This window comes from Rhamphochromis longiceps, linkage group LG7 (genome assembly GCF_057381845.1).
Source record: "Rhamphochromis longiceps isolate RC_006_pf linkage group LG7, R_longiceps_female_GT1.1, whole genome shotgun sequence".
NCBI classification, from domain to species: Eukaryota; Metazoa; Chordata; class Actinopteri; order Cichliformes; family Cichlidae; genus Rhamphochromis; species Rhamphochromis longiceps.
The window spans coordinates 63,566,604-63,594,602 of NC_140563.1; the positions used below are offsets into that span (position 1 = coordinate 63,566,604).

At 40.0% G+C, this 27,999-nt stretch overlaps 1 protein-coding gene and 1 pseudogene across 1 annotated transcript; both read right to left on the reverse strand.

Moving 5' to 3' along the window:
- Positions 1-2,096: 2,096 nt before the first annotated feature.
- LOC146666657 (gamma-interferon-inducible lysosomal thiol reductase pseudogene) lies at positions 2,097-3,020 on the reverse strand (annotated as a pseudogene).
- A 23,559-nt stretch (positions 3,021-26,579) lies between these two features.
- purbb (purine-rich element binding protein Bb) lies at positions 26,580-27,941 on the reverse strand. Its single transcript, XM_085414782.1, has one exon. It carries the CDS (start codon positions 27,816-27,818, stop codon positions 26,907-26,909), a length of 912 nt encoding a protein of 303 aa, XP_085270908.1. The 5' UTR covers positions 27,819-27,941; the 3' UTR covers positions 26,580-26,906.
- Between the last annotated feature and the right edge of the window lie 58 nt (positions 27,942-27,999).

Genomic DNA, 27,999 nt, shown 5'->3' on the forward strand with positions numbered 1-27,999 from the left:
AAGACCTAGTTAAAATAAAAAGGATAAGAAAAAGCTCTTTTAGTTTTTGCTTGCCATTATAATTAAAGTTGCCTCACTTTAGAATCAGATATTCTTTTTCCAAAATATATTTCATTTCAACAAAATAATTTCGACAACTTCTTGATACAGACAGAAAGACAGGTTACATGCAGGCATCAACACAAGGCTCTTTGAACAAGACCAGTAATGTCATGTGGCTGCAACAATTATAACAATATTATAATATACTACTACTACTACTACTACTACTACTACTACTAATAATAATAATAATAATAATAATATACACCTCAAGTGTAAATAAATTTGTTTACATTCATGAAACATTGTCAGTTAATGAAGCACCTGTACTTGAATTTATGTATTTCCTTTAATTGAGTCTCTTTAACATTGTATTTGTTGTCTGATGTGAAAGTGCTGTGTTATTTGTTGATGAACAGGCGCAACTCTCACTTCATTTTCTTAAAGACAAACAACTAGATTTAGTTGGAAACAATATATGTATGACCGCCGACACTCTGAGGCAGTCGTACAACTGTTGACTGCCTAAAAGGCCCTGAAGGATTAAAGTGTGTCTCCCTGACCCCATATTTGACATTTGACCGCACTAAAAAATAACTGAATCTCACCTTTATTTTATCTAAAACACAATAATATTTTTACCACTGCACCATCATTTACAACACGGAGTATGAATGGCTTGAGATGTACTATGAAAAACTGTGCCGTTTTAAAAATGTATTTCACTTTTTTTCACATTAATTGTACTGTAAATACATGTGTGTTCCACACAGCTCACACTAACTTTAAAAAGGCAGATCGCACTGCAATGTCAGGATATGAAACATTTTAGTTGTGACATTCAATGCTGGTCATCCATTTTTTTTATGGATTTGGTAAATTTGGATGATAAAGACGTTCTCTCTTCCTGAGGAGACACATGATGTCTTCATACATAATGAAGGGGAAAAAGGCCAGATAGCCACAGACCACAACAGCTCCTCATCTGACTACGCTGTGAAATCTGTTGTCCTCATTTAACATTTCACAGGCAGGAATTGTATTCTTGCCTCATTCCTCACTAAACTTACTAAACTAAGCGTTTCCTCACATGCCTTCCATCCCAAATGCTGATGGTGTCTTTTAATAGAAGGAAGTTTCGAAAAAGATGCTTTGAGCTTCCCTAAAACATCATGTGTTTGCAATGTGATTTGTGTGTATTGCTGACGTAACCATTATGGCTAATATCTGTCATTATAATGTTTTATTTTTCCTCATATTGCTCAGTTTTTGATACCCACAGTTTTTGATATTTCACAGATATTTCATCCCATTCATCTCTGTTGCAGTGGCATCTATTTGGACATAGAGTCATTTCTCTTTCTCTTTTTGTTTTTTCTTCTTCTTTTTGGCACACAAATAATGTGTTTCCAGTTAGTCATTATTTTCTCTTATTGTAACACAAAAACGAACAAATTAAAAGCTCATATTTTTATCCTGTGTGATACTTTAAGTAGATATACAGCAACAGTTTTCTGACAGCAGGTGTAATTTGCTCAGCACTGAACAGTCTGAGGAGTTACAGCAGGTTAAACTCAGCACCGGGGATCTTTGCAGGAACACGTCAGTGCCATACAGCGCCATCTGTGTCGGTGAGCGGGAGCGTTCCCGCTTCTACACAGAGACCGTGTTGCACTGACACCGCCTCCACCCACGTCCATGCAGTCTTGTTCTTTCAGCCTCTGTGTCGTGCAAACTTCTATAGAGATATTTATTCTTCAGATGTGTCTGTCGATACAAAGTACTGTAACATAGGATGTCTGATTTTATGTTCTGGAGCCTAAAAATCAAGTATACTTCACAAGTATGTATCCACCTGCCACTCCAATGTTTTTGTCAGAGAAATTAAATATATTTTTGTTTCGCATTTTAAGCCAAAAGAGTCTTGGGAGTTCAGGGTGTTTTAAGTGGAAAATGCCAATTAATTATATGGAAATTTTTATCCTGTGTTTGGCTGCATTTGTTATTATAAAATATATTTGAATTAAGAGACAACTTAGTTATCTGCTCTGTTAAACAAGAAAGTTATAATACTCTATATGCTTACATTTTCATAGTATTAACGACAACACTGAAACAAACTAATCATTAGTATGGCTAATTTAACGTGTCACATTTGGCTGTTTGCCTGTAGGACTGACATATAACTTTATTTTTCATGTTCAGCAGAAGCTTCTGTCAAGCCGGACGGGAGCTCCAGTGCAGGCTGGAGGTTTCACCCCCTTGTAGAGATGACAAACCAGTTGGAAAAGGGACAACATTGCTTTGTCTTCATTCTCTTCTGTGTATTCCCCATTGAAGGTTATCCAGGGCACATGTGTGTGTGCAGGGTTCAGGGCTCTGGTCATAAGAGCGTTGGCACGCATCAGCTGGTATCCCAGATCTCCTTTGACACACGAGTCAACTCTGGACCAGGGCACAGAGGGAGCATAGAGCCGGAGACAAGACTGCGCAGCGCTCAGAACATCTGCAGATGACTCCATGCAGTAGATGATGTGAAATGCAAGAGAGTGTTCGGTTAAATTGAGGATGCAGGCCTCGATCATGTTTCCTCTGCATTCAGACTCTCCGTGCTGACAAGTGAAGGGAGAGTTTGCTGAGCGAAGCTCCTTAGCATTCCCATAGGGCACCAGTGTGACAGCCATGATGTCCTGCAGCATTGTCCAGGTGGGGAAAAGCTGCTGAGTGATAAATTCTCTGCAGTCTGGACACAGACTCTCATAGTACAGTGTGACAGATACTCCAGGGACAGCCTGGTTTGACCTGGTAGCATTAACCTCCATACACTGTTTCTCCACCCTGCATTCTATCGCTATTTCCAGGGACCTACACCACTGGGAGGGAGGGTAGCGACAGGCCGGTTTGGGATGACACATCCCGAAACCGCTCCGTTCAGTACAGACGAGCAAAAGCACAGCCAGGATTCCCGAGCGCTTCATGTTGGCATCTGCAAAGGAATCCACGTTTCTCTTTCTCACTTCTATCTCTAAATGGTATCTGCTTTCACTGTTAGGTCACCTGAATTTCACCATCCACCTAATTCCCCGAGGTTGCTCCTTCATCTCTCTAACCCCAACCTTGATGACATGCTGAAGAGGCAATTTAACCATTTGATCCAGCTGTGTTGGAGTAATGCTGCATCTAAAAGCTGCAGGAAATTAGCTCTTGAGGACTGGAGTTGGGAACCCTTGGTCTATGGTTTCCCCAGCAGATAAACTACCACACCATTACCCAGTACCTTTTTTAAGCCATATGCCCATAATCATTTGTTAGCATGTATTCAGTATTGTAGAGCGTTTATAGATTTTCAAATCTCTGCTTTTCCTTTGAAACTAAAAGTTCTGTTTTCGTATAGGTAACGCAAGTGGAAGCCCACATGCCCCAGCTTTACACTGGCGCTTTAACGCATCCTCTATTTGTGGATCTGGATGATTTGGATGCTTTGACAGAGAGAGAAATTCACAAATATTTTTAGACATTTGCATGCACAGGAAGCTCTTTTGAAAGTGGCAAAGATCATGGTAGAACAACAATCTCAAAACACACAGCCAAAGAAAGTCTCAATTGGTTTCAGAGAAAGGAATTAAAAGTACTAGAACTGCTGAAAGCACTATGCAAAACCAACCACTTCTGTTGCTGAGTTGGCCCCTTTTGTGCTCTCTACAGCTCAGAGTTTATAGAAGGGGCCAACTGAACCTTCAGGATTTGAATACTGGTTGTCTGGAAGAATGGACCAAAATTACACCTGAGCAATGCACGCCATCAGTTTCTCCACACAGCAAGGGTTGCTTGAAACTGTGATCACCAAAAAAGGTAAATGAACTTCAGTAATTGTCCTGAGACACACTCTCTGGGTTGGTAAGTTCAACATATGGACATAAAATCCTTAATACTACCACAGAAAACCCTGCAAACAGGACTGGATCTTTTTTGATTATATTTTGGAGGAGACTCCTTTCCTAATCCAAGGACAGAGCAGTGACATGCAAATCCAAATTGTAGTAAAAGGTAAGGGATCATTTTGATAACCCACTTATTGCTGTGTGCAGTTGCCTGCATCTCTGTGGAAATGGAGTCCTAAAGAAGTTGACACCATTCTGATTTTTAAGTAAATTTTCTGTATGCATTACTGCATAGATACTTCCAAACCCCTGGACACATTTTTTTCTAATGTTATGGAAGACTTTTGACATTATATATATCTATAGCTGATAACTCTCAGATTGTATAAGTAAAATCTCATATGCTATGTAAGCTGCTTGAGCCTTTATATGCTACTCTGCCAGATACTTTGCACACCAACCTTCTTCATTTGCCTTTTTTTTTATGCCTCATTGTGAGTTTTTTAGAATCATAAATAGAGCGGAGGTATTCTACCAGAGCACTCAAAGCGCTCTTACATCTTGCCTCATTCACCCATTCATACAAGCACTTTTTCTGCTTTCTTCAGACCGGAGCAGCAAGTGATCAAACAACCTTCCGATTGGTAGATGACCTCCGAACCTACAGCCACCCACCAAGGCAATGGCATTCCATCAAGACAAACCTAAAGATATACATAAATTGAAATGTACCAAAGTAAATTGATCTCTCCTTTCAGCTCCTCATCTGTTCACCTCCATCCTTTATATTGCCTCCATCTTGTGGCCACAGTTGGCAATTGTTGCTGAAAGCTGTGCTCATTTCATACTCATTGAAGGCTGTGGTTCTCTATGTTATATGGGTGTGTCAGCAGCTTTTCTACTGATGATTTAGGTTGAGCTTTCACTCCTTTGAGATCAGTTACAACCTGGGCTTTGTATGGAAACACAGCTAGCATCTACCAATTATAAGGCTGAGGGTTCGACTCTAGTCTGCATTACACATACAGGGAGTGCAGAATTATTAGGCAAGTTGTATTTTTGAGGAATAATTTTATTATTGAACAACAACCATGTTCTCAATGAACCCAAAAAACTCATTAATATCAAAGCTGAATGTTTTTGGAAGTAGTTTTTAGTTTTAGCTATTTTAGGGGGATATCTGTGTGTGCAGGTGACTATTACTGTGCATAATTATTAGGCAACTTAACAAAAAACAAATATATACCCATTTCAATTATTTATTTTTACCAGTGAAACCAATATAACATCTCCACATTCACAAATATACATTTCTGACATTCAAAAACAAAACAAAAACAAATCAGCGACCAATATAGCCACCTTTCTTTGCAAGGACACTCAAAAGCCTGCCATCCATGGATTCTGTCAGTGTTTTGATCTGTTCACCATCAACATTGCGTGCAGCAGCAACCACAGCCTCCCAGACACTGTTCAGAGAGGTGTACTGTTTCCCCTCCTTGTAAATCTCACATTTGATGATGGACCACAGGTTCTCAATGGGGTTCAGATCAGGTGAACAAGGAGGCCATGTCATTAGTTTTTCTTCTTTTATACCCTTTCTTGCCAGCCACGCTGTGGAGTACTTGGATGCGTGTGATGGAGCATTGTCCTGCATGAAAATCATGTTTTTCTTGAAGGATGCAGACTTCTTCCTGTACCACTGCTTGAAGAAGGTGTCTTCCAGAAACTGGCAGTAGGACTGGGAGTTGAGCTTGACTCCATCCTCAACCCGAAAAGGCCCCACAAGCTCATCTTTGATGATACCAGCCCAAACCAGTACTGCACCTCCACCTTGCTGGCGTCTGAGTCGGACTGGAGCTCTCTGCCCTTTACCAATCCAGCCACGGGCCCATCCATCTGGCCCATCAAGACTCACTCTCATTTCATCAGTCCATAAAACCTTAGAAAAATCAGTCTTGAGATATTTCTTGGCCCAGTCTTGACGTTTCAGCTTGTGTGTCTTGTTCAGTGGTGGTCGTCTTTCAGCCTTTCTTACCTTGGCCATGTCTCTGAGTATTGCACACCTTGTGCTTTTGGGCACTCCAGTGATGTTGCAGCTCTGAAATATGGCCAAACTGGTGGCAAGTGGCATGTTGGCAGCTGCACGCTTGACTTTTCTCAGTTCATGGGCAGTTATTTTGCGCCTTGGTTTTTCCACACGCTTCTTGCGACCCTGTTGACTATTTTGAATGAAACGCTTGATTGTTCGATGATCACGCTTCAGAAGCTTTGCAATTTTGAGACTGCTGCATCCCTCTGCAAGATATCTCACTATTTTTGACTTTTCTGAGCCTGTCAAGTCCTTCTTTTGACCCATTTTGCCAAAGGAAAGGACGTTGCCTAATAATTATGCACACCTGATACAGGGTGTTGATGTCATTAGACCACACCCCTTCTCATTACAGAGATGCACATCACCTAATATGCTTAATTGGTAGTAGGCTTTCGACCCTATACAGCTTGGAGTAAGACAACATGCATGAAGAGGATGATGTGGACAAAATACTCATTTGCCTAATAATTCTGCACTCCCTGTATCCTTGGGCAAGATATTAACCCCAAGCTGCTCTTTGATGAATCCATGGAAATATGAATTTCTGTGAATGTTAGAAAAAAAGTGCTTGTGTGAATGAGGCAAGTTATGTAGAGCACTCGGAGTAGAAAAGCACATTTGAGCCAGCCTGTTTACCATTCCATTTTGATATTTTGTGCAAATTTTTCAGTAATACAGTTTTGTTTGTACTGAAGTGTTTGATTGCTTCTTTTCCTAAAGAAATGATTAGGAAAAAAAAATCCTCCATCACTTGTCATTGTCAGCAAATAGCAAATAATTTTTGATAATAATAGATATTTATTTAGCTATAGAATGAATAATACTTTTAAATTCTTCAGCAAAGAAGGACCACAGAAAGGTGATGACATGCATGTCCTGATGTAGAGTACAAATTTAATGTTTAAAATTGATCCGGTTTATCTTGAATTGCTAAAATGTGGAGAATGTTTTTGTTTGTCTGAATCTGCCACTTTTGAGGATTTCTATGAAGTCATTTGTTGTAATTACACTGCCAGTCTTCCTCTTTGTTTTTTTCTGCCTTCCATACTGTCAGAAATTAAACTGATTTCAGCTTTGAAAGCAAAGTTACACACAAGAGCATTAAACTGCTGCAGTGCTTGCCACGCAGACACCCACGTGTGATGCCTGTTTTGTGTCCTTAAATTTTAAGCATGCACGGTGTTAATTTTACATGCACGAAATTTAACTGTTTCAGTGAGATGTGCCTTTGAAATTGAATTATTTTCTGGTGATTGCTTCCCACTATGCCATATTGCTGATTCCATCTGACAAATACTTTTCAAATAAAAAAGTATTTTGCATTTCTTTTTACATATAAAATTACGAAATGTTTTTGTGCAAAGTTCAACTGTAATTTGATTAGCAATATTTAAATCATGTACACAGCTGTGAGATTATGGATGATCCCTGTGGTTAAAGGTTAAGAGCACGCACCACATAATTTTGGAAAATAATTTTGGATAGTAATAATATTTGTTTGCTGCATCCAGCCTCATTTCTTTCATGGGCCGATTGGGACAAAATGGTCAAAAATGACTGTGGGTAATTTTCTGTTATCTTGGTTTACTTGCACACAGACAGGAAAGGGAGATGGACAACACAGAAAGTCCTCTCAAAGTGACCACAAGTTTCCACAAAATCAGAAAGCCATGTTGCCTCTGAAAGAGAGAGCATATTTTTCCCATCCTGGAGAAGGTCTGTCAGTGCAACATGAAGAAAGATTTAATTCTTTAAGTAAGTAGCTAACAATCAGCTTTCTGCTTGTAAACTACAGGAGATATGGTTTATGCCTCCATCGTACATATCTATAGGTAGGACGTTCAGATGGCCAAATCACACTTAAAAACATGCCTCCCGCACACATTCATCTAATGTTGACACAGAATACAAGGAGAAATGGAGGGGGAAAGACAGCTGTTTTTATTAGAAGTTGTTACATGTTTTCCTCACATTTTTTGCATTTATATTCTCGGTTGCTCTCCTTATATTTTTTACATTCAAAATGTGCCCATCTTTGGGAAGAATCACACTGCACCTGGAAAGGAAAAATAAATAGCTCATGTTCATCAATATTTCTGCCTGATTAGAAGCTCATAGGCAGTTCCTGTCACTCTACAATAAAACAATTTAAAGGCTGCCCTCTCTGCCCTCCCACTAGCTGACACAAGTAAACTGTGCTAAGATACCCTACATGGACTAAGGTTCTTGGCCACATACATATAGATTTTCTTGGCTGTAGAAATCCATGCCATGACGCTCCCAGCGCACATTTTTGATGCTTCTGTCTGTGGCAGGGGAATATGTGAATATCAAATAAAGTCTTATGAATCAAATTATGTCAATCCTTCATCACATGTATCACCTGTTTTTTTGGAGTGTTTTTTTTTCTTTGTTTTTTCATTTTGTCATCCCACATGAAAAATTCCAAAACTGCAGATTTTAGACACTTTAGACCTAAAATGTATATTCATTAGGGGAAAAAACATTCATTTGTGATAGTAAACGTAAAACAACCTGAAAGACTCCATGTAACAGTCAGAACATTGAGCTTAACAAGTAAGGTCCAGTTATTTGTTTTAACAAACATTTCAGGCACATCCTCTAGTCTATTTGTAGGATTGTTGGCTGTCCACTCAAGAAGTTCAGAATACAAAAAGCAGAATAAGAGATTTTTGACTACCTGACTTCTGTCTGTATTAAGAGTGGCCTTTGGTGTCATATTTCAGCTGCTGCATTGGTTAATTGATTTAATAGACTTTAATATTTGAGACTGCTATTAAGCAGGTCAAAAATGAAGTTTCATGCTCATCTGAGGCTACATATATACAAACCCGATTTACTTCACACCAGATCATTTCTCATATGTAGGAAAAGGTAAGTTCATTAGATGAAACTTAAAGGATCTTTGGCTCACGACTTCATCTGGATGGTACAGCTTAACCAGGTTAAGACATCTCTAAAAAAAGATATTTTTGAGTGTTATTAATTTATTAATTTAAATTTTATTTTCCATTGTTCACTGTGGCCTGTTAAGCATTTTATCAATATATATTTCGTTAAATATTTACAAGAAATCAGGCATTATACAGTGTAAACTTCAGTCCAGTGTGATTTGGATGCTCACCAGAAAATTTAGCCAGATATCAGCTGGGTTTAGATACAGTTCAGATAAGTTGGGAAATTCAAATTGTTACTGCAGCAGAGTACACAAGGCAGGAACAAATGAACACATGCAGCATACCTAACAGCAATAATGCTTTGCAAAAATAGAAGAAATATAGACTATGCAGGTACAATAAATAGATATGTACTTATATATGTAAATCACTCTATCTATCTACACATACACACACACGTACACACACACACACACACACACACACACACACACACACACACAGAGTCCGGAAGAAAAACAATCCAACATGAGGCAGCTGCAAAAACAAGGACAGCAGGTCTGACAGCTCAGCACCAATCTTGACCACATGATGTGAAGAAAGACCATAAATCCTGGTCAAAGTCACATTTCCTGCACCCTGACAATCAATCTCATTTTAGGTGTACAGTAAATAAACAGCCACCTCTTTAGTATCCTTGGATTTACTCTGTTCCTGGTCTCCAAACCTCATCTTTGTCAGGTAGCCAATGATCTCCACCATGCGGCGCTGGTCTGGTTAACATGCAAAAAAAGTTGTTAATGCAAGACTGAAAGAACGTAGTCTGACTCAGTGGCTTAAAATAGAAAAGCATCAATGAGTCCTCCTTTACCTTCCTCTCGCTGAGCATCCTGGTTGTAGCGCATAGAGCGAGAGCTGTCCCACTTACTCATACAGTGGGGCAAAAAAGTATTTAGTCAGCCACCGATTGTGCAAGTTCCCCCACTTAAAATGATGACAGAGGTCAGTAATTTGCACCAGAGGTACACTTCAACTGTGAGAGACAGAATGTGAAAAAAAAATCCATGAATTCACATGGTAGGATTTGTAAAGAATTTATTCGTAAATCAGGGTGGAAAATAAGTATTTGGTCACCTCAAACAAGGAAAATCTCTGGCCCTCACAGACCTGTAACGTCTTCTGTAAGAAGCTTTTCTGTCCCCCACTCGTTACCTGTATGAATGGCACCTGTTTGAACTCATCATCTGTATAAAAGACACCTGTCCACAGCCTCAAACAGTCAGACTCCAAACTCCGCCATGGCCAAGACCAAAGAGCTTTCGAAGGACACCAGGAAAAGTATTGTAGACTTGCACCAGACTGAGAAGAGTGAATCTACAATAGGCAAGCAGCTTGGTGTGAAAAAAATCAACTGTGGGAGCAATCATCAGAAAATGGAAGACATACAAGACCACTGATAATCTCCCTCGATCTGGGGCTTCACGCAAGATCTCATCCCGTGGGGTCAAAATGATCATGAGAACGGTGAGCAAAGATCCCAGAACCACACGGGGGGACCTGGTGAATGACCTGCAGAGAGCTGGGACCAAAGTAACAAAGGTCACCATCAGTAACACACTACAACGGCAGGGAATCAAATCCCGCAGTGCCAGACGTGTTCCGCTGCTGAAGCCAGTGCATGTCCAGGCCCGTCTGAAGTTTGCCAGAGAGCACATGGATGATACAGCAGAGGATTGGGAGAATGTCATGTGGTCAGATGAAACCAAAGTAGAACTTTTTGGTATAAACTCAACTCGTCGTGTTTGGAGGAAGAAGAATACTGAGTTGCATCCCAAGAACACCATACCTACTGTGAAGCATGGGGGTGGAAACATCATGCTATGGGGCTGTTTTTCTGCCGAGGGGACAGGACGACTGATCCGTGTTAAGGACAGAATGAATGGGGCCATGTATCGTGAGATTTTGAGCCAAAACCTCCTTCCATCAGTGAGAACTTTGAAGATGAAATGAGGCTGGGTCTTCCAACATGACAATGATCCAAAACACACCGCCCGGGCAACAAAGGAGTGGCTCCGTAAGAAGCATTTGAAAGTCCTGGAGTGGCCTAGCCAGTCTCCAGACCTCAACCCCATAGAAAATCTGTGGCGGGAGTTGAAAGTCCGTGTTGCTCGGCGACAGCCCCAAAACATCACTGCTCTCGAGAAGATCTGCATGGAGGAATGGGCCAAAATACCAGCTACTGTGTGTGCAAACCTGGTAAAGACCTATAGTAAACGTTTGACCTCTGTTATTGCCAACAAAGGTTATGTTACAAAGTATTGAGTTGTATTTTTGTTATTGACCAAATACTTATTTTCCACCCTGATTTACGAATAAATTCTTTACAAATCCTACCATGTGGATTCATGGATTTTTTTTTCACATTCTGTCTCTCACAGTTGAAGTGTACCTCTGGTGCAAATTACTGACCTCTGTCATCATTTTAGGTGGGGGAACTTGCACAATCGGTGGCTGACTAAATACCTTTTTGCCCCACTGTAAGTGTGAGAAAAGGCAGCCAAGGACAATGTCCTGACCTGATTCTCCACACCTTACCTGGAACTCCTAAGTCAAAATAACTTGTGCCTGTGACGAAAACCAATCAGGACACAGAGCGCCTTCCCACATGCAGTGAACATGGCGCAAACGCAGACTGAAGGAGAAACATTTCAAAACAAAACACCGCAACACACCTCTGACTAGTTGCTGTTGACATTCTTGCTACCAAAAGTCAGATCCTGCTAACTTCCACATAAAGATGGCAAAATGATTACTGACTGGGACTGTGTCTCAGAACAGTCACTATATCAACTTAAAATTAAACTTTATTTATATAGTACCAGGTCCCAACAACAGTGGCCTCAGGACACTTTATATTGTAAGGCATAGTTCCTACAATAATACAGAGAAAACTCCAACAATCAAATGACCCCCTTCAAGTAAGCACCTGGTGACAGTGGGAAGAAAAAAATTCCCTTTTAACAGGAAGAAACCTCCGGCAGAACCAGGCTCAGGGAGGGGCGGCCATCTGCCACCACCGGCTGGGCATGAGGCAGGAGAAAAGAAACTGTGGAGGACAGCTTAGATTGATAATAACTAAGAATTAAATGCAGAGGGGTGTATAAACACAGAGAGTGCAAAGAGGTGAGTAAAGTAGAAACAGTGCATCGTGGGAAACCCCAAGAGCCTAAGCCTATTGCATGGTAACTAAGGTAGGATTCTGGGTCACTTGATCCAGCCCTGACCATAAGCCTTATCAAAAAAGAAAGTTCTAATGTTAAAACCAGACTGGTTGGGCTGAAGGTCGGAGGTGGGTTTTGTGTCGCTATTTCCCTCACTGCCGGATTTCAAAAATGTCAGTTTTGATTTTTGTGAAGGAGTCTGAAGCCACTGACTGGCCAATCGGTGGCATGCAATCTGTTGATGTCTGTATTCAAATTGATTTGGATCACTTGGAAACTCAGCTAAGAAACTACAAAAACATTACCTGGTACCAAGTACTACCACTAGAGCAGGGCGATATGACCAAAAATATTTATCACGATATACATTTGAAAATTTGCGATAACAATATAACTGACGATATAACTGACACTAGGCAAAATACTTTACAACTCAACAACTTTATTAGATTTTTGAGCTCCGTGTACTAGATAAAATCGTTTCGAGGTCAGTAAACACAACCAGAATTTATACATAAGGCATACAGGATTATAATGGGGCACTGTGGATTTTCAGAAAAATCAAAGGATTGATTTTAAGTGTGCCGTATTTTCCAAAAAACACAATAATAACGACGGCCCGCTAGCATGCGCTACCAAAAATAGTGCTTTGTTGTGTATCTGACGGACGAAAGCTAAACCAGTTCCACACTGAAGTTGCAGAATTTTTACAAACCAATTCTGGTTCATTCGTTTCATTCAACGATCCGCTTTCGCCCTTCTCATTCTCCGTCACCACCAAGCTTTTTCCGCCATGTGCGTATGAAAACAAAGGCACTGCGCATGCGCGTTTTACCCATATTCTATCGCGATATTTCATTTTCTTATCGTTGCCCAACATTATACCAGTATTACTGTGAACGGTATGATATGGCCCTAACTACCACCTAATGACAAACCCTAAAAGCTGAGCTCAGCGGATCCACTGGTTTCTACCCAGGACTGGTTTACCTGTTATAACTGTTTACCGTCACCAGAGGGCACCAGCTGGTCTATGGGCTACTATCGTTCTCTGTGGCTCTTCTGCCACAGACAAGATCCGAGTAATGCTAGACAAAGAAATTTTTAATTGAAGTGAAGTCTGGATAGCTTGAATACCCATAATGCTTCATTCCTTCTAGCCAAATATGCAAACAAACACAGATGTGGCAACATGAATTCTGTTTCAGTCGGAGCCACGGCCAGTTTTAAAACACCAAGACTGTAAAGGCAATGACACACCCCTCACAACAGGACTTCAACAACAAGTTACTGAGAACATGGTGGCTTCATCCATCTTTTCTATACAGTCTATGAATTCAATTCAATTCAATTTTATTCAATTTTATTTATATAGCGCCAAATCACAACAAAAGTCGTCTCAAGGCGCTTCATAGATACAGAGAAAAACCCAACAATCATATGACCCCCTATGAGCAAGCACTTTGGCGACAGTGGGAAGGAAAAACTCCCTTTTAACAGGAAGAAACCTCTGGCAGAACCAGGCTCAGGGAGGGGCGGGGCCATCTGCTGCGACCGGTTGGGGTGAGAGAAGGAAGACAGGATAAAAGACATGCTGTGGAAGAGAGACAGAGGTTAATAACATATATGATTCAATGCAGAGAGGTCTGTTAATACATAGTGAGTGAGAAAGGTGACTGGAAAGGAAAAACTCAATGCATCATGGGAATCCTCCGGCAGCCTATGTCTATTGCAGCATAACTAAGGGAGGATTCAGGGTCACCTGGTCCAGCCCTAACTATATGCTTTAGCAAAAAGGAAAGTTTTAAGCCTAATCTTGAAAGTAGAGATAGTGTCTGTCTCCCGAATCCAAACTGGAAGCTGGTTCCACAGAAGAGGGGCCTGAAAACTGAAGGCTCTCCCTCCCATTCTACTTTTAAATACTCTAGGAACAACAAGTAGGCCTGCAGTGCGAGAGCGAAGTGCTCTAATAGGGTGATATGGTACTACAAGGTCATTAAGATAAGATGGGGCCTGATTATTTAAGACCTTGTATATGAGGAGCAGGATTTTGAATTCAATTCTGGATTTAACAGGAAGCCAATGAAGGGAAGCCAAAACAGGAGAAATATGCTCTCTCTTTCTAGTCCCTGTCAGGACTCTTGCTGCAGCATTTTGGATTAGCTGAAGGCTTTTCAGTGAGTTTTTTGGACATCCTGATAATAATGAATTACAGTAGTCCAGCCTGGAAGTAATAAAGGTATGAACTAGTTTTTCAGCGTCAATCTGAGACAGGATATTTCTAATTTTAGAGATGTTGCGCAAATGGAAGAAAGCAGTCTTATATATTTGTTTAATATGTGCGTTGAAGGACATGTCCTGGTCAAAAATGACTCCAAGGTTCCTCACAGCGTTACTGGAGGCCAAGGTAATGCCATCCAGAGTAAGAATCTGGTTAGATACCATATTTCTAAGATGTTCAGGGCCGAGTACAATAACCTCAGTTTTATATGAATTAAGAAGCAGAAAGTTAGTGGCCATCCAGGTCTTTATGTCTTTAAGACATTCATGCAGTTTAACTAATTGGTGTGTGTTATCTGGCTTCATAGATAGATAGAACTGGGTGTCATCAGCATAGCAGTGAAAATGTATGCTATGTCTTCTAATGATACTGCCTAAGGGAAGCATGTATAATGTAAACAGAATTGGTCCTAGCACTGAACCCTGTGGAACTCCATAATTAACCTCAGTGTGTGAAGAGGACTCTCCATTTACATGAACAAATTGTAGTCTATTAGATAGATATGATACAAACCACTGCAGTGCAGTACCTGTAATACCTACAGCATGTTCTAATCGCTCTAATAGGATATTATGGTCGACAGTATCGAATGCTGCACTAAGGTCTAGCAGGACAAGCACAGAGATGAGTCCGCTGTCAGAGGCCATAAGAAGATCATTTGTAACCTTCACTAAAGCTGTTTCTGTGCTGTGATGAGCTCTGAAACCTGACTGAAACTCTTCAAATAAACCATTCCTCTGCAGATGATCTGTTAGCTGTTTGACAACTACTCTTTCAAGGATTTTTGATATGAAAAGAAGGTTGGAGATTGGCCTATAATTAGCTAAGACTGCTGGGTCTAGAGATGGCTTTTTGAGTAAAGGTTTAACTACAGCCAGCTTGAAGGCCTGTGGTACATAGCCGATTATTAGAGATAGGTTGATCATATTTAAGATCGAAGAATTAATTAATGGCAGGAATTCTTTGAGCAGTTTTGTAGGAATGGGGTCTAAAAGACACGTTGATGGTTTGGAGGAAGTAATTATTGAAGTTAACTCAGAAAGATACAGAAAAATACAAAGTGCTGAACCCTTATATTAGCTCCAGCTACATTTTAAAGAATTAAACTTCAATGCACAGCTACTGCTTAGCAAATTTGTAAGTAGGATAAACATGTAGATCTACTCACGTGAAAGGCGTGTTGTCCCTGGTCTGTGACGGAGGGAGGAAAAAAACACATTCTGAAGACAAAATAATGAATGTTGTAAAATTGAAGTAAAAAAGATAAGCAACAATTATGACAGAATATCTAAAAGGAAGTGTAAGTCAGTGTGTGAGATCTTTTTATGGACACACAATAAGATATTGTGGAGTATCAATAATAAATCCAGCTTTTTCCTGTAGGATGTCTACTAATATCAGATATGCACCAAAATGCTACAACGTCAGTTCTGTATCCATATTTAGGGCATTTCAGTTATTTATAAGACCCAGCTAAAAACAATTCATCCTGTTGTAGGTTACAGATAAGATGTGTCAGATATTTGGGTTGAACTCTGCCGTGTTTGACTCCACTAAGGAGCCGCAGTGAAATATTCATGAAACTGCTGACTCACTTTCTCAGATTTTTCTTTGCGTTGAAAGTTTGGCGAGGACAGCTGTTTTTTCAAAGGTCTGTGAGCCTTTGTAGCCTTCTTAGCAGCTGGAAAACAGAAAAACAGGATGAGATGTAGTGAAGGACTGCAGCGCCATCTGCAGGCTGAAAAGAGAAATGCCTTCAGTTTTCATTCTTAAGCTGTGAGGACTGACAATGAAATGTTAAAAATAGATGAGGTGGTGGAGATGAGGGTGGAATAGCGGTGATGTGCTATGACTAGATCGTGTTTCGTCAAGTATCCTCATTTTGCTTTAATCACTTAAAGAGGCGCTCGGTGACAAGAGGATTGCAGGACTGTCGGGTTAAAGGAAATGAGTAAGCATAACATTATGCGATCATTAGTCAGAGCACATGGTAACATGAAGCCATCACGTGATTAAAACCAGTCAGTGATGAAAACAGGATGACTTTGGGATTTTCAGCTCTCACACTGCCAACATCAAAAGCTACTCATCCCAGTATGTAACAGCCATGTATGTAAAGTTTCAGGATCTTGTGTTCAAAGTTTTTAACCTGTCAGTCAAACCTGTTTTGAAGACGAATAGGTTTGTCACTTTTTTCTGTCCAGCGATACGTATTAAAAACTTAACGTCTGAATTGCTCCTCCTATTTCTAAGTTCTAACAATATCTCTTCTTAAGCTCTTTATTAAGACCAGAGTAAACTAAATGAATGAATGGACACTAGAAACAATGCTCAGAGAGTAAAGTATCTCTTATTTTATGATGAGCCTCATCTATTTGAACGACACAGTGCCTGTTTTGTAAATCATCAGCCTTTTACATCTGAGAGGAAACAGTCAGCTTGAGGCTTCAGAAAGAGTCACCCCTACAGCTGCAACCAACAATACCAGTATACCTGGGACTTCTGATCCTCTCAGAAGTACTACCTGATGCAGCTAGTTTTGGGTACTATGATCACCAAGCATTTAAAAAATCTATTAGAGGATAATAAAGTGTTTTCACCAACTTGGCCAAAAAGAAAAACATAATTAGCATATAAATTAGCACTCCCTTCTAAACAAGTCCTTCAGCATGCTGATGTTAAAAAATATAATAAAAGGCATCTATCAAATTGCTAAAAGTACTAATTACACTGTATTTTAATTGTTTCTACAGGGAGTGCAGAATTATTAGGCAAGTTGTATTTTTGAGGAATAATTTTATTATTGAACAACAACCATGTTCTCAATGAACCCAAAAAACTCATTAATATCAAAGCTGAATGTTTTTGGAAGTAGTTTTTAGTTTGTTTTTAGTTTTAGCTATTTTAGGGGGATATCTGTGTGTGCAGGTGACTATTACTGTGCATAATTATTAGGCAACTTAACAAAAAACAAATATATACCCATTTCAATTATTTATTTTTACCAGTGAAACCAATATAACATCTCCACATTCACAAATATACATTTCTGACATTCAAAAACAAAACAAAAACAAATCAGCGACCAATATAGCCACCTTTCTTTGCAAGGACACTCAAAAGCCTGCCATCCATGGATTCTGTCAGTGTTTTGATCTGTTCACCATCAACATTGCGTGCAGTAGCAACCACAGCCTCCCAGACACTGTTCAGAGAGGTGTACTGTTTTCCCTCCTTGTAAATCTCACATTTGATGATGGACCACAGGTTCTCAATGGGGTTCAGATCAGGTGAACAAGGAGGCCATGTCATTAGTTTTTCTTCTTTTATACCCTTTCTTGCCAGCCACGCTGTGGAGTACTTGGACGCGTGTGATGGAGCATTGTCCTGCATGAAAATCATGTTTTTCTTGAAGGATGCAGACTTCTTCCTGTACCACTGCTTGAAGAAGGTGTCTTCCAGAAACTGGCAGTAGGACTGGGAGTTGAGCTTGACTCCATCCTCAACCCGAAAAGGCCCCACAAGCTCATCTTTGATGATACCAGCCCAAACCAGTACTGCACCTCCACCTTGCTGGCGTCTGAGTCGGACTGGAGCTCTCTGCCCTTTACCAATCCAGCCACGGGCCCATCCATCTGGCCCATCAAGACTCACTCTCATTTCATCAGTCCATAAAACCTTAGAAAAATCAGTCTTGAGATATTTCTTGGCCCAGTCTTGACGTTTCAGCTTGTGTGTCTTGTTCAGTGGTGGTCGTCTTTCAGCCTTTCTTACCTTGGCCATGTCTCTGAGTATTGCACACCTTGTGCTTTTGGGCACTCCAGTGATGTTGCAACTCTGAAATATGGCCAAACTGGTGGCAAGTGGCATCTTGGCAGCTGCACGCTTGACTTTTCTCAGTTCATGGGCAGTTATTTGGCGCCTTGGTTTTTCCACACGCTTCTTGCGACCCTGTTGACTATTTTGAATGAAACGCTTGATTGTTTGATGATCACGCTTCAGAAGCTTTGCAATTTTGAGACTGCTGCATCCCTCTGCAAGATATCTCACTATTTTTGACTTTTCTGAGCCTGTCAAGTCCTTCTTTTGACCCATTTTGCCAAAGGAAAGGACGTTGCCTAATAATTATGCACACCTGATATAGGGTGTTGATGTCATTAGACCACACCCCTTCTCATTACAGAGATGCACATCACCTAATATGCTTAATTGGTAGTAGGCTTTCGAGCCTATACTTGGGGTAAGACAACATGCATGAAGAGGATGATGTGGACAAAATACTCATTTGCCTAATAATTCTGCACTCCCTGTATAGTGGAACTCTTATAATGTGTCCGCTTTACCAAAATAGTAGGACTGGGAGCATACAGTATAATGTGGAAGAGGGGATGTAGAAAGTCTGCAGTGTTTGACTTTACAGTTTGGAAATGAATCCCTGACTTGTGACAGACCAACAGAAACAGGGAACAGCATCATAAAGGGGTTGGCTCTTTCAGTCTGCAGTCAGAGGGCAACTGGTCTCCTGTGTCATCAATATGTGGTGCAGTGTTTAAGACTAGAAGAGGTATACACACTGAGTTTGCAACAGATAACCTCACAACAGAAAGGTTTTTCCCTGCCCTGAAACACTACTCTATACCACCAACCCACAATGCCCTCTAGCATCTGAATATGGAAAAGCGCTTTAATAATAGACTCACAAGACTTCTTAAATGAAAGATAAATTTGAAAAAAACAAAACAACTTAAGGGGTGCCTGTTCTAAAGTGAGCTGATTTAAACTCTCCACAAAGGTATGTTTGCAGTGATTATCAAATGTAGTATAAATACTGGCCAAATGAATGAAGAGAGACACATAACATGATGTAATGGCCCAGACTGCACACAACTAAAATCTTAAACAGACTGATATCAGTCTGCAATTGAATAGGTTTGAGATTTAATATTGATGTACCAAATTCATTTTGAAGATGTGATCACTGACCTGATTCCCATTTTCAAAGAAGCCACTTCAAAGGCAACAAACTTCCAAGTTCATTATACACTGTGACAATAATTTTGGTCATGCTGTATCCTTCAAACACTGTTTTCCCTGGTGTGACTGTAGCATTACATGCCATTACAGTGTGATTAAGCAAGAATAACTGAATCCAAGATTAGGTAACTTCTTGTTTGTCAGATCTGGTAACACTTATATGACATTTACATTTTTTAATACTTATGTGCTGAGGCACTAAGAGCCATTTTGTTCAAATTGACCATCTAACTATCTCTGTTGCTGAGACACAAGGATTACCAAAGAGAAGAAGGCAATTTGTCTAGTAACAATCCCTGCTTGCACATAACTCAGCATGTTTCAGCAGGAGAACCTTGTGTGTACCACATGTGAGCAGAGCTCATCACAATCAAACTATTGTATGCCTCCATCCCCAGACACTGAAATCCTAATAGCACAGCTGACTCCTAGACCTGGAATGCCAACTCTGTAAAGGCCTCCAACATTAAAATAGCCAGCATGCCCTGTCAGCATACCCTCTCTGCATGCGCATAGGCGGCTAACAGCTGCCAAATTTTCTCATTGAAGAAACAGCAAACGACAACAGGAGAACAGATCCCTGAAGAGGAGGAGGTGATGGAGTCAGATTACTTGTAAGTCTCTCCTTTTCTTATCTTCACACCAGGAAACAAATTCAGCTGTATACGCCCACACATTGTATTAATCAATTTTTAAAAAAGGAAAACTAAGGGATGCTGCTGCGGATTGAACATGACCAAAAAGCACATCTTGACTTTGTTTAGTTGTGCATTTAAACACAAGTTCTGCTACCTTTGAACACTCTTTAGAGCCATATGTGTGGAGGAGGAGAGCAACTGTAAAACACATGCGGCCCATTCCCCAACTGCCAATCATTTTGCAGGTTTCAGTTAAGAACTCCATAGGCATTTTAGTGCCAAAGGCTAGTCCAAAAACTAAATTATGTACCATCGGCGTAACTTTGTGCTGTCAAGATCTCTGTCTAAATAAAGAAAGAAATCTGGGTAAATTCCCAGATGCTTAACCTCCTAGGACCTGGCGTCCAACTGGGGTTCTATCAAACTGCAACTGTTCTATCGAAATTTCAAATGAATATCCTTATATGTGGCTCTCATTTTTCTCAGAAACAAAAATTAGGGGGGGGGGGGGGGGGGGGGGGTGCTGTTATATACACACATATCAATAAAATATTTACATCTGACAACAAATTCAGCTGTATACTTCTACACAACACAATAATCTTATGATTTACACAGTGATTAATAAAGACACGCACTTGGCAACATCGAAGTGGAAAAACTCTACAGGAAGAACCTCCAGCAGAACCAGGCTTAGGGAAGGGCAGCCATCTGCCATGAGGAGTTAGGAGTGAGGTAAAACAGACAGGATAAAAGATACACTGTGGAAGAGAGCCATAGATTTATAATAGTTAATAGTTAAATGCAAAGTAATATATAAATACATGGACAGTGAAGAAAAGTGATTGGAGGAGAAATGCTAAGTGCATTATGGGAAGCCCCCAGCAGACTTAGAATAGAATAGAATAGAATAGAATAGAATAGAATAGAATAATCCTTTAATTGTCCCACAAGGGGAAATTTGGTTGTAACAGCAGCCAAAAAGACACATATACAAACAAACAGTACACAGGACACAGAACAGAAACATACACAATTTTTCTTACATATTTACATTATTGGACTTGGAAGTGTTGCTTCAATTAAATTAATATAATGATCTTGCTCAACCCAGATCTCTGTAAGGCAGAATATATCAATATGTTGATCAATTATTATATAATTTACTAACAAAGAAGAGAGATACTTAATGTTTTACAATCCAATCTTTACTGCTGTTGAAGATGTATTGTTCTTTATGCTTAAATCATTTATGCTGATTTTTTTTATTGGTCTCTATGGACACTGGGTTTTAGGGGGACAATAGGAGTAGAGAAGCTGCAGAGAGGCTTGTAGGACTGCACCTCTGCTTCCAACTCTCATTTCTGGGTGCTCCCATTTTTGGGAGGAGGTAATACATTTGATAATTGTCCTGCTACATAACCCAGGTCCAGGTCCATGCCCTGAATCCAACCTTCAAAAAAGTTCAGACACAGAGTATTTTTCCAAAAGTCTTCAGGATCATAAAGATGTTTTTGTGAAATGTAAGATGTTCTTTTCTGTCAGTTGCACCTTTTGTCTTTGAACTCTTCTATGGATGCCATTTTTGCCCAGTCTCTTTCTTATTATTGAATCACAAATACTGACCTTAAATTGAATGAGTTCAGCAGTATTATGGATGTTGTTCTGGTTTTGTTTTTAACCTCCTGGATGAACTAATGTGTTTTTGGAGTACTTTTATAGGCCTGGAAGGTTGTGGATAATGGCTCTCACCAATGTTCCCTCTAAGCTGCACACGTGCGCAATTGCGCACTGCTGGCGCGGTCTCTGCGCACAGAAAATCTGCGTTGTGCACAAAAAAAAAATCTAACCTGAATTGAAATTAAAATTAATACTTTAACAATTTCTGTTTAGGCTGCTCCCGTATGGGATTAGAACGATGCCACCTTATCCCATAGTCCAGCCAATGATGCGATTCACATTCATATATACGCAGCTAATCAACGTGGTTGACAGGCTATGACAGCGTCCTTATGTGCCGACACCGGTGTTTTAGCGAGCAAAGCGGCGTGGCTGATGTGGAGTGAAGCCACTTAATGACAACGTGTACAACCACTGGAGATGTGAGCAGGACAGACGGAACAATTGACGGGAAAAGTGTGGACTTTATACCAGTTTTTAAATTGTGTTGATAGGCCACGTAAAACCAGAGTTGTCAAATCTTGTGTAGTTAGTGTGTAGCGTAGTCAATAGTTTTGTTGTGTGTGTCAGAACAATGAGGCGACTGCTGAATGTTACAGGTGTTACAGCAGTGATACATCTCCTGTTGTCAGGCCTGCAGGTATCAGGCTGTTGTTCTCCTTCATCTCATTTTTTTTGGAGTGGCACAAATAATTTGTGTGGCATCAGATTTGATGGAGAACAGCTGATTGTTCTGTAAATAGTTTGAAATGTTTATTTAAAAATGCATTGGCTGCATTTAAAAAAAATAGCTGCAAAAAACGTTGTTGTTTGCTAAACTCAGTAACTTTTTTGAAGAAGTAACTATATAATTAATTGCCCAACATTGGTCATTATATACTGTATTTTGCAGACAGAGTTACAGGACTCTCTCCCAGACCACAGACTCAGACTCATACAAGTCAGAGAGAAAGAAAAAAGAAAGAAAGTTGTGTTTTCGAAATTGGAGTTCAAGTTATTTTTACTTCCAATAGTCTTAACATGTCAATGACTAGATTTTTTTTTTACATTTTCATTGTACGTGGGCTAAAGTAGTTAAATAAAGGTAGTCTAACATAAATGTAACTGCTGTGATTTGATTTGATTTTAATAAACCATGTAACTTGGATGGATTCGATGCTGGCATCACCACAGTGCACACGTCTGATGTCGCTCACAGTGGTCCAAGGGATCGCTCAGGGAGTTTGTGTGTTCGCTCAGACACATGAAAAATTAGAGGGAACATTGGCTCTCTCCCTGGATTTGTTGGATTCCCAAGGCTGTAGAAAGCTTTTCTCATCTGTTCTTGAGGGGGTTTTTTTTATATCACAGCATGATGTGTTACTTTTTAAGATCTTTTAGCTGACAGGTTGTATTTAAGTGATTTTGTCTGTCTGGAAGGGCATCTGGCATATTACTGTCAAATGAAACAGTAGCAACCTACTGTGGATACCCTTAGTGATAGTAGTTTCAAAATAGTGCATTTGTGATTTAACAAGGGTGCAATTACTTAATCACATAGTGCAAGTACAATCAGTATTGAAAATGTCACCAATTTTTAAAGTAAATCATTTTCTAAAGGTGCTATTGACACCTATCTACACATCCTAAACTCAAAACCCTTCAAGGGGCTGAAATTGAAATAGTCACATTTTACAGGTGTCTAGCTATCATTTTGGGGTTAAACTAAGTTTCTTTTTTAGATTTAGATTTTTAGATTTTTTTTCTCTCTCCAACCTTGGGAACACTTGATTTATGCAATTTTTAAAATCCCCTTTAAAAGAGCAAGAGAATATCTCTTTTGGTCAGTGTGACTGTTTTTAATGTCATGTTTGTAATGATCTATATTGCATCTTATTCACATGTTTGTGTTCACTTGTCTTTACAGAATTATGTGCTTGTTTTCTACTTGTTATATGTTGTAACTTCTGCTGCCCTCTTTTGCCTGAATAAATAAAGGATCACGACATTTTCACCTGTGTCATTTCTCATTAATACACATTTCCAATATGTGGACATACTAATTACATTAACCTATCATGCATGTTTTTGCCACAGTCAAAAGAAATATGTTAGATTAACTGATGACTTTGAATTAGCCATGGATGTGAGTTAGATAAAGTGCTGTATAGTCAAAAATGTGACTTGAAGTCTAAAGAGCTTTGAATGGTCAGTAAGACTAGAAATGCTATATAAGTGCAAATACGGTACCTTAAATTTAATTTAAATTAAATGATGAAATATGTTTATTTTTTCATTTCTGTTTGTCTTAAACTCTTTTCTTTCTTGTCTGAAAGGCAGCAAAGTTTAAGTTTTGAACATCCAAGAACAAAATAGTTGATATGGTTTGTTTAAAAAAGAAAGCTTCAGTGACTGTGTTTTAACCAGTCAGAAGTGCTAAATGTTTTAACCCTTTGCATTTATGACAAAGGAAACCAAAGTGTCACATCAGCAGCTTGAACCAGAAGATATTTTTGATGAATTATTCATCAGTGATCAAACCTAAATGCCAATGAGTAGTAGGTCATCCAACTCCTACAAAGGTTTATGTCTGTAAAATAGCAAATGGGAACTAGTTGTATAATTACATTGTTCATGTTGTATGTTAGTTTGTAACTTAAGGGACTGAAGTAAAGGTTTTAAGTTCGCCAAAGTAAATATGGATTTCAAAAGTACTCTTAAATGTCAAATGTGGTTTTAACCAAATGAAACCAAATGTATGAAATGAAGCTCAAAGTGGTGCCAAGTAGTACAGTTTAAAAGTGAAACTCATCGACAGAACATTAATCAGATATTTACAGAGCTGTTTCTTTTTTAAAATAGATACTTCTGTTTAATAATAATATAATAAATGCCAGTAAATAATGAGAGTAAACATTACCTGCACATGTGAACTAAGTCCTAATAAGTAAAGAACTAATAGGTGTCATCACTTTAATAGTCACATGAACCTCTTAAATGAATGCAAACTGTATCTTGCTGGACTGATAAATCACTAGCAATATCACATCTGCATTAGGTCATATTGCTGGAATGAATTATACTCTTTAAGGTCAATATATCAGCCAAAAGGTTTTATTTTGGCATTTTTCTGTTTTAAATCACGTTTTCATTATTTTGAATATTGACAGTATTGACCAGAAATTGCATTCTAAATAATAAAGCAAAATCTTATTTGATTTAGAATTACTTAAAATTATAAATAACTAAATAAAAAGACAGGGAAATTTAATGTTTTACTAGTATTAAAATGATTCATTTTGGGGGGTGAATCAGACCTGGATTTGTGGAAAGATTCTTCACCATTGTGACATCAGGCAAAAGTGGGCATTTTTTGCCATATACAAAAAATATCCAGCAGAACTAGCTGTGGGTAGACCGGTGTGGCACTGGAAGAGAAACTGCATAGTGTAGTCATAGCCTGGTGGCCTGGTCTCTAGATGGACATCTGCTGCGCATGGACTCTTACGCTGGTCTGGGACATCTTTATATAATTATATAATAATATAACACTTACATAACTTGAAAAGGTAAAATGTTGCAGGAAGATGTATGCAGTCTCAGACTGTTCTTGTACATATTTAACCAAGAAAATAAACAATTCACCCAATTAGTCTGCAAAATGAATAACCTGATTTCAAGTACACAGTCACAACATCGAGTCTTTCATTTCAAATTGTTTAATAAATGAAGTGTTATACTTTCACTCTAAGAACATGAAAAAATTACCTTGAGATCGAGTCACAATTCTCTTTTAAGAAATTAACTTTTTATTTTTAGGATTGAAATATGTTTTCCTTAATAAGTATCTGAAAATATCTTTTGCTGGTTTGTTTGGTAATATCTTTCCTACAAGTAGAATCTCATTTCAATATAGCTCTTTTTGGGGGGGGAAAGAAACAAAAAAAGGAAAAACAAAAGAAAACATCCATCAATGTGTTTCTGTCCAGGGTCTTCATAATGTGTTGGAAGGTGCTGTCAGAGAATGGCCTGTGGCTGAATAGGCCAGCTGTCCAGTTCTGAACACGAGGCTGATGAGAAAACTTGTCGCTACATGTAATGCAGCACTCCTCCTCCAACTGCAAGACATTTGGACCCCTGTTAGCAAATGATCGTCTGAAAAGTCCCATAAAACAATATCTGTGTTTCCTCCGGTGGCATCTGCTCCCCAGTTCCAAGCGGTTGTTCTCAAACACCAAGGATGCTCTGGTGTGAGAAGAGTCACCACCCTTCCTCACAGAGTGAATCTTCTTCAAAACAATAAGAAGTACGCTTTGCTAAGATTATATGTATAACATAAAACCCAGCTGTTCTGCACTGTAACTGACTACTGGAGTCAAAGCATTTAATTTAGTCCACCAGGCCCTTTTTGTTTGGGCTTACAGATAATCCTCTTAGTAACAACCCCCCCCCCCCCCCCGGTCATTTTGGGTAATCTTTTCGATTAACAGCCTGCAGATGCTGCAGCAGCAGTTGTGCGGTTGTTTGACAGCTCTCCAGCTGCTGACATATCTAACAAATAAAATCCATAGAGTGACAGCAGTTCTGTCTCTGCATTGCTCTCAGCTTTTCCTGTCTGACTTGCAAAAGTCCCGCAAACTTCCCACAGAGGAGAGTCCTGGACTGGAACAGGATGGATGCTAGCTCTCTCCTTTAACCAAGAAGGGAAAACATCTTGAACAGGTCTTCACTCTTTAAATAGAAACTATGTTGCACATAGGAAAGCATTCAATGGCTTCACCTCTAGTTATGAAAAACCAACTTGCTCCTCTTATTTTTTCCAACAATAAAGCATAACTCACTTTTTTTTTTTCAGCCAATGAGATACATCTCATCCATACATTTTCACTTTCAGAAATTCAAACCACCACTTCAACCTCAAGCCCAACAAACTTTAGGATAATACACCAAAAATTCCCTGCACATGTACTTCTTTTTTTAAAACTCCACAATACTTTAGTAGGCTATTACAGCACGATTTGTCATGCACTTTATCTGTCATTTCTGCTTCTTTTTTGTTTTGTTTTTGTTTTTTCGCAAAATAACCCTATAGTGTAGATCTGCCATCATGTAACTTGGCTGATAGCTTTTTCTTTTCTCAGTCGTCATCCACATCGTCCCCCTCGGACTCGTCTCTCTTCTCGTACATTTTATCCCTCTGCCTCTCCTGGATCTCCTTCATCTCCTCTGCATATCTGCAGAAAGCTCCTCCAAATTTGCTCCAGGCTTTGAACGGGATGGTGATAGAGTTCCTGTAGCTCGGCTTAACCTCGCTCACGCGCAGGAACACGCCGTATTTGTTGGACCCAACGTCGAAAAAGAACCGTTTAGAGTCCACCATGATGGAGGTGCCCTCGGGAAGCTCGCCGTAGCCCCCGGCGGCCATGCCCCCGGTCATCTCCTCGTTGTCTCCCCCGTAATCATCTATGAGCTTAGCAAGGGCGTCTCTAAACTCTATTAACCCCTGTGCCGGAAGGGCTATGGTCTGGCCGGCCAGCATGCCGCCCACTGGGCCCCCCACTCCAAAGCTAGGTCCGCGGTTTACGGTTTGCCGTATCCGGAGGAACCTCCCCCGCTGGTTCTCTTTCAAGTCCAGGTAGTACTTGCGATTTTCCCGGACAAGAAACTCGCTCTTAAGAGCTCGCCTCGGCCCACCGTCTTCACCCGCGGTAGCTTGTGCTATTTGCTCCGGACTGCTAGGGCCCAGCTGGGCGTAGTGCTCGATGAAATCCCCGAGATAGTCACGGAACTCCGCCGCAACTGACAGCGAGAGGGTCAGGCGACTTTTAGAGCCCCCAGCCCCGACCTCGGCGATTTTAATGAACCTGCCCTTGTTGTTCTGCTTGACGTCCAGATAGAAGCGCTTGTTCTGGATGTCCAGACGCTTTGACGCCAGTTCTTGGGTTTCCTGGTCCCTCTGGAAGTGTTGGAAGCCACCTCCACCTCCTCCCCCGCTACTACCTCCGCGCTCACTCCCGCTGTCGCCATCCGCCATCTTCAGCTCCACCATTCGGCTTCTGCCCCTCTCTCCTGCGTAGCTGCTTTCTGCGTGCACTCAGCCAGCGCGGGCCTCCTTCCCGTGCATCATGGGTGCCCTTCGGGGGACGTTGTGATTGGTCCAACTAACTGCCTGTTTCACTAGTTCACACGATTACGGCATTCCTATTGGTCCGCCGGTATTGTAAGCCGTG

Excerpts from the sequence above, each read along its gene's own strand:
- purbb (XM_085414782.1), bottom strand. The coding sequence starts at position 27,818 with ATGGTGGAGCTGAAGATGGCGGATGGCGACAGCGGGAGTGAGCGCGGA.